The sequence below is a fragment of the Herpailurus yagouaroundi genome, unplaced genomic scaffold (genome assembly GCF_014898765.1).
Source record: "Herpailurus yagouaroundi ecotype Mexico unplaced genomic scaffold, PumYag 182, whole genome shotgun sequence".
Classification (NCBI taxonomy): Eukaryota; Metazoa; Chordata; class Mammalia; order Carnivora; family Felidae; genus Herpailurus; species Herpailurus yagouaroundi.
This window is the reverse complement of record NW_024412413.1, coordinates 39536085-39550843: the sequence shown is the minus strand read 5'-3', so window position 1 is coordinate 39550843 and position 14759 is coordinate 39536085. Positions and strand designations below refer to the sequence as shown.

General features: G+C 37.5%; 1 protein-coding gene across 2 annotated transcripts in view; it reads right to left on the bottom strand.

The window, feature by feature from the left end:
• Positions 1-7511: 7511 nt before the first annotated feature.
• Positions 7512-14759, bottom strand: part of PAWR (pro-apoptotic WT1 regulator) — a 144867-nt gene continuing 137619 nt past the window's right edge. Inside the window, exons 8-9 of one of the 2 annotated variants that reach the window (XR_005795410.1) lie at positions 8340-8553; positions 7512-7703 (exon numbers count right to left, since the gene is read on the bottom strand). Coding sequence is in view for 1 of the 2 variants with exons in the window: in XM_040491351.1 (XP_040347285.1) it covers positions 8538-8553 (16 nt within the window). In the remaining variant the exon portion in view is untranslated. Of the gene's footprint in view, positions 7704-8011; positions 8554-14759 lie in introns of those variants that run through there. The other variant, XM_040491351.1, reaches the window with a different exon arrangement.

The window sequence follows — 14759 nt, the reverse complement described above, 5'->3', positions numbered from 1 at the left end:
CCATTTGCAATGGAAAGCTGGTCTGCTCATAGAGTATGAAAATGAGTCAGAAACACTTGGGTTCAAATGCCCGCTCTGCCATTTTCAAGCTATGTGACTTTTGGTAAGCCATTTAATTTCTGATCTCAATTTTCTTCCAATGTGAAATGAGATCATATATATATCTCACAGTTTTTACTGAGGGCTACTTGTGACTACATGTGTAGAAAAAAGTCTTGGAGCAGGCCTGTCCTGTAGCGGATGCTCAATGAATGAGGTTCGGTACCATTCAAGCCCTCTCAGATGGTAACTCTGTAGTTGAAGTCACAGTCCTACTTTGATGCAATCATGACATTGAAGGCTAAAAAGTATGCCTTGGGCCTGGTGCTGTGAATATTTTAGCAGGCTAGGAAAGACTGTCCCACTATCGGCCTAGAAACAGGTGTTTGCCAAGATGACAAACATATGTCATTTGCATCCATGGCTCCTTAAATACCATTTCAAAATCAAGTATATTTAAATTAATTCCTAAAAAGAAAGATCTGAGGGCTCCTCAGACAAGTCATCAAATAAGGGCTTGTTTACGCTCAAACAGAAAGGCCGAAGTTCCAGGTAAAGGCTCTCCTTTCTGGCGCTCAACATAACTCCAGGGCAGCAGACCATATAAATAGTTTGAGGCACTGGACAAATGGAATGCTGTCTGGAATGATAATGTGGAAAGAGAAAAACAGTTCATGTAAACACAGCAGGCGATTTAATTTAAAGAAACACATTTAACAAGCCACCTAGAGCTTTCTAGGCACAAGTGTCTGGTTAGGTTTTTATGCAGAAAGGAACACATTTAAAGAACAGGCAAGAGTAGAAAGTATCACAAAATGTCTTAAAACCTTACTTAAGGAGCTTATTGTTATCAGCACTAAAACCAAGGTCTTTATTCTCCTCCTTTACCAGGGTGCAGGCTCGAGGGATAAAATGTAATTTTAATACTGATGTAAACTAGTAAACAATCCCCTTAACTTTTGGAAAGTTTCTCTCTCTCTCTCTCTCTCTCTCTCTCTCTCTCTCTCTCTCTCTCTCTCTCTCCCACACACACACACACACACACACAATCTTCCATATATTCTCTCTCATCCTCTTCCTGTACTATGAAAATTTATCTCCAAAGAAACAACAATCTCCCAAAGTATGTCTCTTTCTCTGTTGACCACTGTAATGGGTTTCAGAAAGCACAAGGTGGCAGAAACACATTAGAAATGCAACTGGAATAAGTGTGGGTGTCATGGAAACTGCAGCAACCATCAAGGTATTTTTTAGGAAAATAAAAGAAAGATTTCCATTATAAGAACAAATATGCTCAATAAAGTTTGGGAAATATGACTGTAAAAAGAAGAAAGGGAATTCTATCACCCAGAGGTACGGACAGATGTTTAATTCTTCTTCCTATTGTCTCCATAGTTGTGATTATACTAGATACGCAATTTTATATCTTCCTTTTTAAACTTTACCAAGGTAAGCACTTTCAAACCTTATTTATTCATATATCTCCCTGTTTCAAAAAAAGAGTTAAGGCATCTTCATGTGTCCATATTTTTATAAACCCTTTAAAAAGATAACTTATTAGAGGGGCACCTGAGTGGTTCAGTTGGTGAAGTGTCTAACTTCGGCTCAGATCATGATCTCGTGTTCATGAGTTTGAGCCCCACATCGGGCTCTCTGCTGTCAGTGCAGAACCCACTTTGGATCCTGTGTCTCCCTCTCTCTGCCCCTCTCCCACTCATATGTTCTCTCTCTCAAAAATAAATTAAAAATAAAAAAATAAAAAAAGATAATTTATTAGATGGTGGCTTGTCTGATCTAGCCATTTTCCTATTAGCAACATTTTAAGTGAAATATTATCAATAATGTCTCAGCCAGTAAATTTACATTTTTAAGATGCTATTTCCAAAAACAAAGCCAGTTATCTGAGAGAATCAGAACTGAACAAATATAATGGTAACCATTTCTTTTTTTCTAAAACAGAAAGTGAAATGATGGTATCCTCTCTGTCCAAACAGCAGTTATTTGAAGACCTTTGTAACTCCAGTAAGCAAGCACAGAATATATTGTCTCCTGAACTAGCCTGTATGTAACTGGATCTTTTCTTATTTTTCAAACCTATATCTACAGTATATAATATGTATTATATGTGTGTGTATAACTGTATATTTATGTATTTTATATTTATAAAATATTGTGTAACAAAGTGTTTTCTTAAATACTTAAGTTATTGCTGAAGCAGCCAAAACTCATTTATGTTTTTAATGTTTTTCATTTTTGAGAGAGAGAGAGAGAGACAGAGACAGAGAGAGAGGGAGACACAGAATCCAAAGCAGGCTCCAGGCTCTGAGCTGTCAGCACAGAGCTCGATGCAGGGATCAAACCCATGAAGCCATGAGATCATGACCTGAGCCAAAGTTGGACGTCCAACTGACTGAGCCACCCAGGCGCCCCAAGTCATTTATACCTTTAGAAGATTGACACTAATTAGATTTGCTCCTGGAAAATTAACCAAAGCCAAAATTGATTGCTGCTTTAGAATCATTCATCTGAATTCTGAAAATAACTATATATAATCCTTTGGTCTAGTCACCCACTATTACTCCCCCCTATTCAGTCAAGTGAAGCCTTCACCAACATCAGACAACTAAGTAGGAGGTGAGATACTTAGAACTCTGTAGCAACTGGGAAAATTCCTTATGTTTCAGTACCTTAATTCATGCCTTTAATACACAGGTCAAACTGAGAAATTAGAAAAAATGTGGTGGCTCCCCCCCTTCCCCCCCCCTAAAGAAATTTTTTTTTTAAGTTTATTTGTTATTTATTTTGAGAGAGAGATAGAGAGCAAGCAGGGGAGGGGCAGAGAAAGAGGGAGACAGAGAATCCCAAGCAGGCTCTGCACTGTCAGCACAGAATCCGATGCAGGGTTCAATCTCACAAACCGTGAGATTATGACCTGAGCCGAAACCAAGAGTTGGACGCTTAACTGACTGAGCCACCCAGGAGCCCCGACTCTTTCCTCTTTTTAAATGAAAACATAATTTGCTCTGTTAAATGAGCAAATTGTTGCCTTCCAAGGGAGGGAAAATTCAATTGTCAGAACAAATGTTATTACATTCAAGAAACTCCTGAACGATGAGTCCTGGTTTTCTAGTTTGTAAGAACTTACGAGAAAATCACATGCAATTCTCTGAAAAGATCAATCCCATTCATGACTCGTCCAGCACCAGTCAGAACTCCAAACTAAAGTTCTCACTCGATGACTTCACTTGCTCCTTCCCAGCCTCCTCCTTTCCCAAGTAGCTTTGAAGAAGTTTCTCATTTTATTCAAAGACTCTCAGTCCATTCACAGAAGGGTTTTCTTTACCTCTGAGCACCAAGGTTAAGTCTTCAGGATCCAATAAATTGCAAGTTGGAAACAGTTGAAAGGGGAAAATGTCAGCTTAAAGAAATTAATTATTAGTGCAGGAACTTACTGCACTTTCTCAACATTTCTTCTCGTTAGGCCTCTATAAGGGACTCAAGAGTCTAGATGATCTGAATATAACCTCAGTGTCAGAAACTTTTTCTGTCTCCCTGATTGGTTAGGTTTCCCAACGATTGGGGTTATCCATTTCCAGAGCCCTGGCGAAGATTAAAAAGCAAGAGAACTGTATTAAGTAACAAGCTTGTCTATGGAGTATCCACATTTTAAAAGCCTAGAGATTCTGGGGCGCCTGGGTGGCTCAGTCGGTTAAGCGTCCGACTTCAGCTCAGGTCCGTGAGTTCGAGCCCTGCGTCGGGCTCTGGGCTGATGATGGCCCAGAGCCTGGAGCCTGTTTCCGGTTCTGTGTCTCCCTCTCTCTCTGACCCTCCCCCGTTCATGCTCTGCCTCTCTCTGTCTCAAAAATAAATAAACGTTAAAAGAAAAAATTAAAAAAAAAAAAAAAAGCCTAGAGATTCTGGTTTGGGAAAGCTAAAAAAGTAAACACCAACTATGATGACTGGAGAAGTTAATCTTTCCTTTGCTCAATCTTATACCCATACTTCTAATAAAAATAATTTAGGCTTTTGCCCTTGGAACTATTTCTTACAGAAACTGCTTACCATGATACAAGAATAACTTCCCCTATTTTTTGTTTATTTGTTTTTCCTCTATTTCTATTCTTTCCCACATAGATTAAACCAAAATAAGATTAGCCAGAACTAATTTGATTCCAATCCAAGCCACACACCCTATGTATTCCATTCCAAATCAAGTTTAATTTACTGACTTCCTTGGGTCCCAACTGAATGACCTACTGGAATTCATGAAAGAGGTCACAGAATATTATTGCAGGCCAAAAAAAGAATGTGAAAAACACAAACATGCCTGGAAACAGATTGGCCCAAAGACATGACTTGGTTAAGATGTTTTTTTGTGGAATTCAAATGATAAAAGATCAAGTCTTCCAACAGGAAAAGCAGCTAACATAGATGCATTTGCATTTATACATCATTCATTCATTCAGCAAATATTTATTGAGTACCTATTATACAATCAGCCCACACATACTCATGGACCTTACAATAGTAGAGAAGACTTCAAGAAAACATCTGCTTTTTCTGGTGTCCAGTTTTCTTTTTCTTTCTTTCTTTCTTTCTTTCTTTCTTTCTTTCTTTCTTTCTTACGTTTATTTATTTTTGAGAGACAGAAAGACAGAGTGCAAGTCAGGGAGGGGCAGAGAGAAAGGGAGACACAGAATCCTAAGCAGGCTCCAGGCTTTGAGCTGTCCACACAGAGCCCATCACGGGGCTTGAACTCATGGACCATGAGATCATGACTTGAGCCAAAGTCAGATGCTTAACTAACTGAGCCACCCAGGTGCCCTTGGTGACAATTTCTGCCCTGAACTGTATGTGTGAAATCTGTGGACATAAGCTTTACCTTTTTTTTTTTTAGAAAAAATTTTTATAGTTTATTTATTTTGAGAGACAGAAAGAGATCGCATGCAAGTAGGCAAGGGACAGAGAGACAGGGAGAGAGAGAATCCCAAGCAGGCTTGGCGCTATCAGCATAACGCCGAGCATGGGGCTCAGTCTCATGAACTGTGACATCATGACCTGAACCGACCTCAAGAGTCAGATGCTTAACTGATGGAGACACCCAGGCACCCCATACGCTTTACTTTTGATCTTTTATCTTTTGATAATTTAGAAGCTGAATTAAAAACCTCCCTTTTGATTATGGCAGCCAATAGCTTTTGGATTCTTTTAATCCAAAGGATTTTAGACATTTTTTTTTAAACCTTTTGAAGTCAAGATTGACCTCTAAAGGATAAAGCCAATTTTGTTTGATAACAGTATAAGAGCTAATAACATAGTAACTTTAGGTGGTTTTATACTAGTGATAAATCACTAATACTGTTATAGCTCATGTTACAAACTTCTATATTTTTAACTGAGAATTCCTTTTTATTTTTTTATTTTTTTAATGTTTATTTATTTTTGAGAGCGTGAAAGAGAGACAGAGCATGAGCAGGGGAGAGGCAGAGAGACAGGGAGACACATGTCCGAAGTAGGCTCCAGGCTCTGAGCTGTCAGCACAGAGCCCAAGGCGGGGCTTGAACTCACAGACTGTGAGATCATGACCTGAGCTGAAGTTAGGCGCTTAACCGACTGAGCCACCCAGGCGCCCCAGAGAATTCCTCTTTATGATTTAGAAGATTCCTTCTTAGTTTTAAATCTTTGTTTTGCTTTAACAACATAGCATCTGCCCCATTTGGCTTAAAAACAAAAATTAAATAGGTGATAACGCAGGCTATAGACAAATTAGACTTCCATAAATAGAACAAAAATGTTCACTTCTTGGTTGAAGCATAATATTTTGGCAAACAGGAAATTGGAAAAACTATTTTAGTTCTCATTTCAGCATTATTTAGCTAATTAAATTTGGGCAGGTCTCTCAAGTTATATGCCACAATTTTGTACACTATTAAATGGGTATAAAAATTGTCCTTTAAGTTTTATAAGCAGTACAAAATCATTCAAAAATATTTATATGGTAGCTGGTGCTACTGGTAGATGAATTCTGAAAAGGTACAGGGGAAAAAAAGTCCATTTCCAGTTTCATTTCTTGTAATGTCTTAAAAGACAAGGTACATTTTTTGAGGTTTCTTGTTTAATATCTAGAATACTGTGTTCACATTCAGTGAATTCTTTAAATTCCTTTTCCTAACATCCATTTGGACCGTGAATCCAAAATTATGCAGGCATTTTCCCTATTACATGAAAAGACTGATTGGTTTGCACAAGTTACACAGTAAGTTAGTAGCAGGAGCAAAGGTCAGATTCTCTGATCAATATCCTAAGCATGCCAGGACCATTAGGCTACACCTCTGCTAACAGGAAGACTGTGACACCCTGTCTAATATCAACAGAATTCTCTAAGCTGAGCCTTATTTTGGCCATTGGTTCCTTTCAGTTCACATACGAAATCTTTTTACCAGATCTGCTTCTTTCTCTTTCTCTATTCCTGCCTAACAAGCAAAGAAACAGATAAAAGGAAACCTGTAAGTGCAGAGGTAAAGAATGTGAATAATCCACAAGCCAGAAAAACCTGACTAAATGAAATTAACTAAATGGATTTCTTTTCTACAGTTTAGAACGCGAATTTTCTTAAACCATATGATGAGTCTCAGGATATACAGCAAGGTACAATGTGAGTGCAATTAAATTTCATTTTCGTGAAAATTTTTTCATAGGGTCATAAAATGCAAATGAGAAAGTACACAAGGTGGTTTTAGTAAGAGAAAGAAAAACACCTGTCAAAAAACAGTAAAAAATCATGAAAATCATTCAGAAAAGGCAGTATAGTCATCCAAAGTAATTTATAAGTTGAATGGGGGAGATCTATTGAAAATATAGACACAGTCCTTATAGATTAGGAAGAAAGGAATGGCCTATATAGACAAAGCATATGTGGAAATAATAATACCAATAGTTACGCATTTACCATGCGACACACATTGATCCAGGCATTTTTTTAAAATTCTTACTTAATCCTTACAAATGCTAGATCCTTAAGAAGTTTTACCAATCCCTTAAGAGGATTAATCTCTCCTTCCTCTGTGCTTTATTTACATTATGTCTATCCTTTAACCGTATGTAAATTTATTGAAGACAGAGACCACTGATTCGTTTTAATACTGCCTTGGGCATCTATCGTAGTACCCCACCCAATAAATAGTACAGTTTAAATGAGTGGTGTTCAAACTTTGGATGCATAAGAATCACCAACAGATTTTGTTAAAAGGGCAAATCGCCAGACCCCAGAAAACAGGACTCAGTCAGTGTATCTGAACTGGACCCAGTGATTAATTCAGATACTCAAACATTTATTAAGTACTTTATGTGGTAGGTGTTATTAACTCCACTTTGTAGACAAGGAAACAAAGCCATGGGTAAAGTACTTCCTAACAGTCACAAAACGTGTAATAAGTAAGACTCAGGGTTAGGCTAAAGTAGCAACCAAGGTCTCTCATTCACTCCTTCGTTGTTTCTTTTATTTACTTATTCAAACAAGTATCTGAAAACCTCCTATGGGCTTTTTCAAAAGGAAAATGCACACAGACAACAAATGCCAATTATTTCTGTACCGTTAGAGGACAGTCCTGGAAAAGCTTCCCCTACCAGTGGAGTCCAGAGTTGCCCTCGGAAAGGGTGCAAATCTAGAAGAGAAAAGGGACGTCCTAGTTTTATTTCTAGATATAGCAGCACTTCACTATTTTAGGGATGGCTTTTTACTTTTTTTCAATGGGGAATATATATTTTTGAAATTCCTTTCAATCTTTCTCTGTGTGGTGGCTTAGTTGGCCACTTTTAAGATGTTAAGAAAATCCAAAACCACCTCCTTAAAACCATATTACCTTTGGTAACCCCCACCAATTTAAACTGAAGTCCCAAATATTTTTAGTTGAAAAAAGCGTAATTGCCCGCCTTAATTTTTCTCATTAATCTCACTCATGGGAGAGAAAAGTTCCTACTTCTGAACTTTATTAAAATAGATTAAACTTTCTCATACTCTACAAATGCCACATGACAAGTAAATTACCTATGTTTAAGCTGAGCAAGGTATTGTCTTACTAGAGAGATATTAATCAGATATGTAAGATCTAAGAATAGACAAGTATAAAACCCAATATCTAAAAAACACGAAAGGAATTAGACTGTGTACAATTTCAAGTTAATATACATATAATTGGACAATAAAATATCCACATTCCAGTTAAGACTCTTTTTTTAGGCCAGAGGACAAACATTACTTTCCAACTTGTGCAATTCAAAAGGAAAAACGTTTTAAATACCTCTGTGGCATTCTGCCGTGATTAAAAAATCATCCCTAGTGCTAACACCTAGAATTGCCATCCTCTGTTTTGCTGCCTTATAGTACACATATCCAAATCAAGAAAAAATGCTTCTTGTTCTCCAGGAGCAGATCAGTAGATAAACAACCTCTTGCTTTGATATGCTTCCTGTTCTCTCTTATCAGGACACACCGGTCACTAGTAATCAGGTACACTGAAAAAAACAAGTGGAGAGGTAGAGAAAGAAATTGACTTGTTGCCAACCTCCATGAATTCAAGCTGATTCACCCTGTTTGTTTAGTTCCCGTATCAGCTTGGTTAATGACACTGCCCTGGGATATGTTTGTTCAGGAGTCCATGCAGAGACAATTCTTAGTAGGAAAACAGGCCCAAGCTGAGGCTGGGGATTTGGAGAGGAGAGAGACCTAACTGAGAAATACTCAGAGCCTCTCAAATAAACTAACTCAAGAAGCTCTTTATTTCTAAAAGATATTTTTCTTTACCCAAGACTGTTCAATGTTCCTTCAATAGTTACATTTAGCAGGGGATATAGATTACATTACATTTGAATCAGCACATCCTGCATTCTAGTTTAGGACAGAACTCTGACTTGCCTCATTTGGACTTCTAAGGACAGACAGCCACCCTAGAAAAGCAGAAATCTAAAACCAGATGGTAGTTTTATTGCTTATCCAGAACTTCCTGATAGCCTTTTTTTCCCCCCAATTTCAGGAAAGATTAACTGTTACAATGTTTCTTCACTGGTATAAATCACACTGTAAGAGTTACCTTCATTTTAATTCTTTTCCCATCATAGCTATGAACTGGTGTTGTATCACACATTTTACATGCATCATCTCATTTATTCTTCACAATGACCCAACTAAGTTAGGCACTATTTAATCCTTGTTGCAGATGGTGAAATTATAAAGCAACTCGTTCAAGGTCACACAACTAATAGTGGTACAACCAGGATCTGAATTCAAGTAGGTCTGAACTTGAAAACTAGTGGTCAGGTGGGTCTAATTTGGAAGCTGTGACTTCCAAATTAGTGTGTATACAAAGAACATTAGACGCAGCCCTCGGCTGTAGTACCATGATCCAGCAGATGATGAATAACTATTGCTAAATATTCCTATGACAAATACTAACCCTCCGTCAACTCCTTCAAAGTTTGCTTCAAATGCTAGGTCCTAAAGAAGTCTATCCTAGTCCTTGAAGAATTTAATCTCTCACTCCTCTTTTGCTTGTATAGATTCTATTCTTTAACCATATGTAAGCTTTTTGAGGACAGAGACATCTGATTCATCTGAGTATTCCTGTAGACTCCGGTGACTCTGATGTAGGAGTAGAGGAACTATCACACTTAAAGAAACAATGCTTCACTGAACAATGTAACACTGACTTGAAATCATGTTCTAAAGAGGCAAGGATAAAATGAAAAAGTTAATTTCTGCTATCAAAAAATAAGTTTTATAACTTTCTAATTTAGAAATTAGTATTTTGTAATCTCTAACCTTCCCCCTAAACAGACCTGTGTCACAGACTAATCTTAGCAGTAAACACCTGTTTTCAGGTACTAGCAAAGTATGATTCCACTTCTACTGCCACGTGACACGACATCAGGGTAAATAACATGCTCCTCTCAGTCTTACTTCCTCATCTGCACAGAGACAATCAGTTTTTTAAAAGTTCGGCAAGGGGGCGCCTGGCTGGCTCGGTTGGTGGAACATGTGACTCTTGATCTTGGGGTTGTAAATTTGAGCCCCACGTTGGATATACAGATTACTTAAAATCTTTAAAAAACAAAAAGTTAGTGAGGAAGATGTTATAAACCCACTTGAGACCAAGTAAGAGAACCTCCTCAAGTAGCCTGGGAAAGAGAAACAGCTCTTACCAATATGTTATTTTTAAGAGTTTTTTTAAAAAATCTCAGTTATAAAAGACTAATGCTACTCTGTAAGTCAACCAGGGGTAAATCCTCAAAATTGGATCTAATCCCCCCACATATATCCTTTCCAAATGAAATAAATCTTTAGGCACGAATCACAGGAAATGGATAAAGTGTCCTGACCAATTAAAAAAAAGGGGGGGGGGGAGGTGGTGAATGGATGATTTCACCACAGGGGGAGTGTTTCTCAAGTAACTAGACAACAACAGCCTATAAAGTACACCGTACTTACTCAATCACAAAGCTCAGAAAAAAAGTAAAACCCAGGAAGAAAGTTTTATCTAACCATGGGTGACTTTGGGAATTTTATGAGCTATAAAAACACAGATATTTGAAATTCAATATAAGATTTAACATATAAACTATGAAAAATTACAAATGCTTCAGATGGCCAGAAGATACTAGAAAACGTGGGGCCCTGACTCCCACTGAAGACTTACTATCATCGGCCACTGAAGACATGATTTAGGGGCAAAACTAAAATTCATCTAACAAATTAATGAAAATATGAATTTATGCTCTATATCCACACTCTCAATTTTTTCAAGATTAAGGGAATAAATCTTTCCCAACAATTAGATTTATAAGCATGATTTTGATAACATAAACTAGATAGCCCCATGACATGTATTGAGGCTCAAAAGATAAGTGAATTTCAATTCTCATCTTTTGTAAAAGTCCAAAGGACATTCTAAAAGCAGCACTCTTCAACCCTGTGTCAACTTTTTTATTGGGCAATAAAGAATAGACTGGTGTAGGCTACGATTTTTTTCACTGCAATGTCCTTTTACCTAGTACAAAGACTAGCACAAAATAGTATGCATTAAGTATTTGTGAACCAATGCAAGATACAAAATGCAAGAATTTAGGTTATAGTTGGTTTCCATAATCTGGAATAAAGGAATGGATCCTTCTTTCTGGATGAAGGCATGGGCAGGAATGGAGAAAATCATTTGCCAGTATTATTACATGGTCCCCCAGGTGATGGCTGACAGCAGCTGGGCTTTATTCTAAGCACTATTAAGGACTCCTGGTGGCTCAGTCAGTCATGGGGCAACTTCACAACTGCTTCTAGCCGTCATCCAACACTTTTTTTCATTTAAAAAAATAAAGGAGCTTATATTAAGCAACATGTAACTTAACACTCAACCTGATGCCTTTTAAAAAATCTAGTATAGTTAACATACAGTGTTATATTAGTTTCAAGTGTATAAAATAGTGATTCAACAATTCTATATGTTACTCAATGCCCAACAACATTAAAAGTACTCTTAATCCCCTTCACATATATCATCCATCCCCCCTCTGGTAACCATCAGTTTGTTCTCTATAGTTAAAAGAGTCTGTTTCTTGGTTTGTCTTTTTTCCCCTTCATTCATTTTGTTTCTTAAATCCCATGACTGAAATCATATGGCATGTCTTGCTCTTATTTCAATTATCCTATCTCCATTCATGTCACTGAAAATGGCAAGATTTCATAGTTTCTTATGGCTGAGTAATATTCCCTTGTGTTTTCCACACACACACACACACACACACACACACACACACACACACACCTTCTTCATTCATTCATCCATCAATGGACACTTGGGCTGCTTCCATATTTTGGCTGTTGTAAATAATGCTGCAATAAACAGGGCTGCATAGATCTTTTCAAATTAGTGTTTTCGTGTTCTTTGGGTAAATACTCACAAGTGGAATTACTGGATTGCGGGGTAGTTCTATGTTTAATTTTTTGAGAACATCCATACTATTTTCCAGTGGCTGTACCAGTTTACATTCCATCATCCAACATTCTTACTCCTCCTCTCAGGACTGCCTCACAACCTGCCGTGAAGACTTGACAATGGCCAGTACCTCTGCATAGGTCCTCATTCAGAATGACCAGAATTGGAAATGTATAGTCTCTACTAAAATCCATACTATGAGCTTGAGTCAAATTTTAATGTTGTGGGGTGCAGAAACCACAATTTGCGCACCTTTTTTTAATATGAATTTTAGATTATATCAGCTCTCTTTTCAAGCCCAACTTAATGAATATCTATCTACACATTTCTACACAGTTGGTGGCTGAATTCTAATATGAACACTTTACTCAAAAGAAAATCTTGACTTCTATAATCAATCTCCTGAGATTGTCAACAAGCATGAATAGATTTAAATTTCCAAAATAAAAAAAAAATATCAAGATACATTTAAGGCCTATTTGAATAGAAAATGAGAAAAATAAATGAAAATGGCAAAGGAACAAGTATAGTTCTGTCACCTCCTTCAAATTTTCCAGTAAAAGTAGAAGTTGGAATATGTCTCAATGTCCATATATAGCTTTTACAGTTAAGAAGAACTCTATAAATGCCTTCTGGTTTTTGTATCATTTGATAATCTTTTTAATGTTTATTTATTTTGAGAGAGAAACAGAGAGCATGAGCAGAGGGGGGAGAGAAACACAGAATCCGAAGCAGGCTCCAGGCTCTGGGCTGTCAGCACAAAGCCTGACATAGGGGTCGAATTCAAGAACCGTCAGATCATGACCTGAGCTGAAGGCAGATGCCCAAAAGACTGAGCCACCCAGGCACAACCTCATCTGATGATTTCTATCAAAGCTTTAGTTTTCTACAAAGAAAGGTAGCTCTTGATTCTGGGTCCTGAAAGGGAATGTACAAGATGAGACTGAACACTTTATGCTGCAAAACAAGGAAGGACCAAAAGGACACAAGAGCCAACCTGGAAAACTCTTACCAGCTACACATGATATAATCTGGATACAAAAATAATGACTGCAGTGGACTAAAACACATTAAATATATAAACAAACATATGACTTACCTTTGGAGATTGTTTGAGCTGTGGCTCATTATTAAAATAAATGAAGGGAAAAATCAATGTGATCTTACCCATCTTTTAGGGCAATCAAGTAATTGATAAATGAAAAGTTTCTAAGAATTCGTACTAGTGTAAATAGAATGATAGAATTAGAAAACTATATGATAGGGGCACTTGGGTGGCTCAGTTGGTTCAGCATCTGACTTCGGCTCAGCTCGTGATCTTGCAGTACGTGAGTTTGAGCTATGTGTCAGGCTCTGTGCTGACAGCTCAGAGCCTAGAGCCTGCTTCAGATTCTGTGTCTCCCTCTCTCTCTGCCCCTCCCCACCTCATACACCGTCTCTGTCTCTCAAAAATAAACATCAAAAAAACTTTTTTTTACATAATAATGGTAACCTGAATGTTAATCTTAACATCATTAAAAGTGAGAAAAGACACATTGTATCTCATGTGATTCAATAGAAAGTACACACCACCTATGAATTATTGTCCAAAAGAATATAAATTGAATCTAATAAAGCCTCTGCATCTAATTAACAATTTACAGGAAAAAGAGGGGATACAGGACAAGTTAAACAGCATCATAAAGATGCAATTAGTCAAATCTAGAATGTGGGAAATTCTATAGAGCAAATAATCTAATTTCTTCAATTTGAAAAACGGCATAAAAATTGGAGGTGTGTCTAATTTATAGGCTAAAAAAGACTTGAGACATACTAACCAAATACAGTGGATGACTCTCAACTGAATCTTTATCTGAATGAACTAACAGTAAAAAGGCATTTCTGAGCTATCTAGAGAAATGTGAACACAAAGTACTACCCATGGTGGCAGCCAGGCAAAGGGGCCTTGCTAGTTACTTAATATGGGGTGGGTAATTAACTGACTGTCCCAGCTGCTAAGGTCTGAATCCACCATGGTGTTTAACAGAGGCCTGTTTCCTACAGCTGCTCCTCGCCAAAAAAGGAGCAGAGCAGGAATATATAGTCAAGCCCACTCCTGTAAGATGTGGGTCTACTCTTATGAACACGAACAGGCACCTTTGGTTTGAGGACTTTTACACCTTGCTAAAACTCTTTTTGAACTGCACTGTGGATTAAGACTTCCTGCTCAGCCATCCTTCCCGTTTTCTTTCGTAATAGTCAAACCTGTACCAACGTCTTCCCAACCTCCCCTAGCTCCTGCTTACTTACACGTGTTTTCAAATAGCATTGAAATTGTTAGGTGGGTTGTTTTTTAAGTGTGGTTGTTTTTTAAGTCCTTATCTAATAGAGATACTCAAATATTTATAGGTGAAATGACAGGATGATTGAAATTTAATTTTTTTTTTTTCATTTTACTTCTTGTTGAAGCAGAGGGGAAGAGCATCAAAGGGAGAGAATCCCAAGCAGGCACCATGCTAAGTGCAGAGCCCAACGCGGCGCTTGATCCCAAGACCCTGAGATCATGACCTGAGCCAAAATCAAAAGTAAGACACTCAACCGATTGAGCCATCCAGGCGCCCCTGAAATTTAACTTTAAAATACCCCAGCAAAAAACGAAAAAAATGGGGGATAAAATAAGATTCGTAAGATATGAATAACTATTTTCTCAACTTTTTTGTATATCTGAAAATGTCCATAGTAAGAAATGAAAAATACCTG